This window comes from Pinus tabuliformis, chromosome 5_2 (genome assembly GCF_031772625.1).
Source record: "Pinus tabuliformis cultivar Carrire ecotype Pingquan chromosome 5_2, CPIR1, whole genome shotgun sequence".
Classification (NCBI taxonomy): Eukaryota; Viridiplantae; Streptophyta; class Pinopsida; order Pinales; family Pinaceae; genus Pinus; species Pinus tabuliformis.
In genome coordinates, this window is record NC_142306.1 from 876,826,689 (window position 1) to 876,831,239 (window position 4,551).

Below are 4,551 nucleotides of genomic sequence, written 5' to 3' on the forward strand. Positions count from 1 at the left end.
TTTTTTGAAGCAACAAATCCCTCTAATTTATTCATGGTATTCTCTTCATAAAAATGCGAATATGGCCTCAACATCATGGTCAATCATGTGAATATTAGTCAGCATAGAGAGCTTAATCTGGTTTACAAACATGTCCTTAACTTATAATAAATGGAAATACGATTTGGAGGAAGATTATATATGCTATAACAGGCAAAAATCCAAATTGTTATGAAAAATACTTTACAGGCTACACATATCAAATTGAAAGTAACCGCGGAAATGCTAGGGATACAAAAAATACAAATTCTAACTATGCAGGGAAGTATGCTTGTTTTCAAAGTTCCAATATAAGTACATAGTATGCGACATAGAAGTTGCCATAATTACCAACCTGTAAACTTTAAAACAAGCCAGCTTTAGAATCATATCATTCTATGGAGGGAAAACGCAAAAGATCCTAATTGACATGGAAACATGTATGTCTCCAGAAATTTGGAATGCGAAAGTGTAGACATATTCCAGACAAATCTATTCAGTCGTTGAAACTATAAAATTGTAACCACTCTTAAACTTTCAAAGATTCTATCAAAACTTAGGAGCATATTGTCCGATAGCAAATCAAATTGCTACTATTCTCAATTCGATTCATATACAACCATGAAGTGCAGCTTCGCTATATCAGTCTGTAACATAAAACCTTTCACATGACAATCTCAGGCTTGAGAATGTTAGATTTGATCTCTTTATGAGGTAGCACCACACCACCATTACTGTATATCTCATCACTTATATGCACATCCTCACCTAAAATAGTCATATTCTCTATCCTAGCCCACTGTCCAACTGTTGAATGCCAGCCAACTATGCTCCATGAGACACAGGCATGCTTCTTGATTCTAACACCCCTCATAATTGCACAATTTGAGAGTCTTACCCCAGCTTCAATTATACAGCCTGGACCTATAGAAACATCAGGACCAATCAGACAGCCTTCCCCAATTTGGACGCTTTCATCAATGAGCACATTGCCTTGAAACTGAGAGCCACATGCAAGCATATCAGACTTAGTCCTAAGATAGTCCAAATACAGACGCAGACCGGAGAGATAATCTCTGGGTTGACCAATGTCCATCCAAAAACCAGGCAAAACCATTGCATAAAGCTGGTTTTCCTCTGCAATCCTGGGGAAAATATCCTTTTCAATTGATATGGGTTTCAGTTCTATTCTGTCAAGAACACTTGGGTTCAAAAGGTAGATCCCTGCATTGATCTTGTTCCCTACAAACATCTGGGGCTTCTCAACAAATCTCTTCACTCTTCCAGTCTCCTCATCAAGCACCACTACACCATATTTAGATGGCTCATCCACCTGCACAAAACAATGGGTTTGAAGTCCTTGAGATATATAAGATACAAAGGGAATAACGGGAACCATGGTAACTTTGATCTCCTCAAGGCGATAAGAGATAAAGGTTGTTATTCTCAGCTTCATCCACCCATGGATGTTAGGGCGAACAAAATTAAAGAAAGGTTCCTGAAACCTCTTGTTTCTAGAAAGATATATTAAATATTTTCATCATGAATCTAGAAACAGAACTCATAATGAAACACAAAGGGAAGAACGGGAAGAAAATGTTCTCCCACTGAAAGTTAAGAACAGAAATACAAAGAATTCAAAGCACATACCCTTGTGACCATTACAGAGGCTTCTGCACCACATGATTTGTGGAACTCTAGCATCTCCTTCAATGGAAACTCACAGATTACATCACTGTTCAATACAAAAATTGGCTGTCCCGAACCATCAATAAGCTTGTCCTTGGCTAAAGCCAGAGGACCAGCAGTGCCCAAAGGCTCAATTTCGCGTGAACACTGGATTCGGATACCCAATTTGGCTTCAAACTCCGTCAAAAACTTCATCATACTCTGCAATTCAAATCATTATTTTTACATTCAAAATTACATGTGCAGGCAAAAGGATGGCAAGAGAGGAAAACAAAGCCATGCTAACCTCTAGTACCCCAAAAAGACAAATGACCAGATTTTCAATTTCTGAGTACCTCTATGGGCCAACAGCCAATCTTAGGATCCCTATCGTATTTGCAAGTAATGAGACTCCTATGAATGCACATCATTTCCTAACCATCTCTTACCAATTATGTTTCCTAAAAATATACCTTTAAAGTTTGTTTTTTCCTTAAATTTTATGGCTGTCTACATGCTCTTTCTGAGAATTGTTTTTGCCAACAGGACACAGAAACACACTAATGCCCATAAGTTTGTGTATGCTCTACGAAATAATTGCCAGCCAGTACGGAAATGCACAGAAGAGTGAGTCATGTCTGCCAATCATCACTGAGAAATACAAAAAAAAAGGAAAATGCATATACTACATCAGTGAAGAGTCAAGAGTGCAACCGGTTTGAATATTGAAAAATTGATGTCCACAACTAGTCCAAAAATGTAAAATTCTCAACTTTAAAATTAAAGAAAAACTAATAGCAAATTCTGAAAGCGAATGAACCAAAAGTTCACATGAAACCCCAAAACATACTCTTCTGCGCACATGGTACTGTGTCCAAACTCGTTCCACTCCTTATCAAACCATCAACGATCAGACTTACAAACTACCAGCTAATAATAACAAAAGAATAACCATTGGACCAGTCAGTTTCCTTAAGGATTACAAACAAATTATACAGATAAATAGTTTGGGTAAAATCGTCTGGGTTAGGATTTGAAGGAACATGAATACCTAACAGAGGACTGAGTTATTTCTTACATACAAATAATCAAACCTAAAACTTTGAAGCAAACTAAACCTACATGGAAAAAACAGAGTCTATTATCCAATCAAACCAATTCCATATCACATCCAATTTGGACTCATCGCTGCAGTGCATACTCAATAAATAGCTATAGCATACCTCAGGTTGATAATTGACAGCCAATATAACATCATCCACCCCCGCCTCCTTGAGAGCTTCAATCTGCAAACAGAAATAAAAACATCGTGATGAAATTCGATAACCCAACAGCATAAACTCCCGTTTCAATCAACCAAATCCATAAAGGTCGTGTGTTAACCTGGTGCAGGATCATGGGCTTGTTGGCAAAATCCACCAGAGGCTTGGGAAGGCTCAGAGTAAGCGGGCGTAGCCTTGTTCCAAAACCGCCCACAAGGATTAAGGCCTTCATGATATCTGCTCGAGTACAGTAACCCTCTGCAAGTTATTGAAAAATATTGAAATTGCTTGGTTCTAAGTTAAATATGTTTATGCAAGAGGAGCAGAGACACAGAGGGCCTGGTGCAGATGGGTTCTGATATGCCGAGATGGGAGACACAGAGGGTCTGGTGCAGATGGGTTCTGATATGCCGAGATGGGAGACACAGAGGGTCTGGTGCAGATGGGTTCTAATATGCCCCGATGGTAGAGAGCACAAAAATGGATTCTAATATGCCCATCAATGAACTTTCTTAACAGACAGGGTGCTGCGGTTTATGCGAATCCTATTGCGTAAAGAATGTGCTGAAGTATCAAAATAACTCCAATGCATGTCAAAATGCCAAGAGGTGTAAAAGTATCAGGAATTCGTCAGTAAATGAACCATAATAGCTCGAAAGGATATAAAAATTCAGAGGAATAGTAGTATCGAGACTGACTGATGGGTTGGAACAAATGCAATGCAAAGGAAAAGGGAGGGAATGCCAGTCAAAGGAGGTGGAAAAGATTAAAACTTCAAATCAAATGTAAATTATCGTATTTAATATAATACATGATGGAACAGAAAGAATGGAATTTGAAGTGAAACTATTTCCACTTTAATATGGGTAAACATGGATTAGAAAGATTAGGGACTCAACCTAATGCCTTGTTATCTGACTTTATGATAACCTGCAATTAAGAGAAAGGTGAGGTGATTTGGGAATTCACATATTTTGTAATTCACATTTTAGTTCACTAAGATTAATGGTCAACCAGCTAATAATTTTTTGTTTGTTTTTTTATGGGGTTTTATAGGCGAATTGGAGATAAAAGATAATGTGAGTTTGAGGTAAAAGAAATAATAAGATCCAGAAGAAGTATTTTTTTCAGTAAATATTTAATTAAATTAATAATTAGTTCTTAGAAAGAAGGTTATTTAAAATAAAAATGTAATATATATAAGTAAAAGGTTTACTGGCAAGGGAAGAGAGCCTAGCCCTAGGAAATTTTAAAATTAAAAAATAAATAAAAAATAAAAAATATTATATTATTATATATATATTACTTTTTCTCACATAAATCAAATTTAAAAAAAAAAAAAATTATTAAAAATTAATTATAAAATATAATTAATTATAATTATAACTATAATTTTAATTTTATAATTATTAAAATAAAGAATAGTTTTTTATAAAATTATGATGTATAGTACTCATATATATAATATTTATTATAATTATTCAAATTATAATTAGTTGTTGATACCTAATCTTCATAATTGGGTGAATTTATGTAAATAATTAAATTAGGAATGTGAGCAGTCATCGGGAGATGAACTGAATAGTCACTCCCTATTGTATAT

At 35.5% G+C, this 4,551-nt stretch overlaps 1 protein-coding gene across 1 annotated transcript; it reads right to left on the reverse strand.

The window, feature by feature from the left end:
* Window positions 1-496: 496 nt before the first annotated feature.
* On the reverse strand, window positions 497-3,685 carry LOC149162102 (mannose-1-phosphate guanylyltransferase 1-like). Its single transcript, XM_089437136.1, has 4 exons — window positions 3,070-3,685; window positions 2,910-2,972; window positions 1,669-1,908; window positions 497-1,351 (listed from the first exon to the last, which is right to left on the reverse strand). The coding sequence occupies exons 1-4, from the start codon at window positions 3,178-3,180 to the stop codon at window positions 683-685; spliced, it is 1,083 nt and encodes a 360-aa protein (XP_089293262.1). The 5' UTR covers window positions 3,181-3,685; the 3' UTR covers window positions 497-682.
* Between the last annotated feature and the right edge of the window lie 866 nt (window positions 3,686-4,551).

What these genes read in the sequence shown, in the direction of transcription:
- LOC149162102 (XM_089437136.1), bottom strand. Translation starts at nt 3,180, where the DNA reads ATGAAGGCCTTAATCCTTGTGGGCGGTTTTGGAACAAGGCTACGCCCG. An exon ending in CTGTCAATTATCAACCTGAG is followed by an intron (nt 1,909 to 2,909) that starts GTATGCTATAGC and finishes TTTGAATTGCAG; the next exon opens with AGTATGATGAAGTTTTTGAC. An exon ending in CCTCTGTAATGGTCACAAGG is followed by an intron (nt 1,352 to 1,668) that starts GTATGTGCTTTG and finishes TGTTTTGTGCAG; the next exon opens with GTGGATGAGCCATCTAAATA.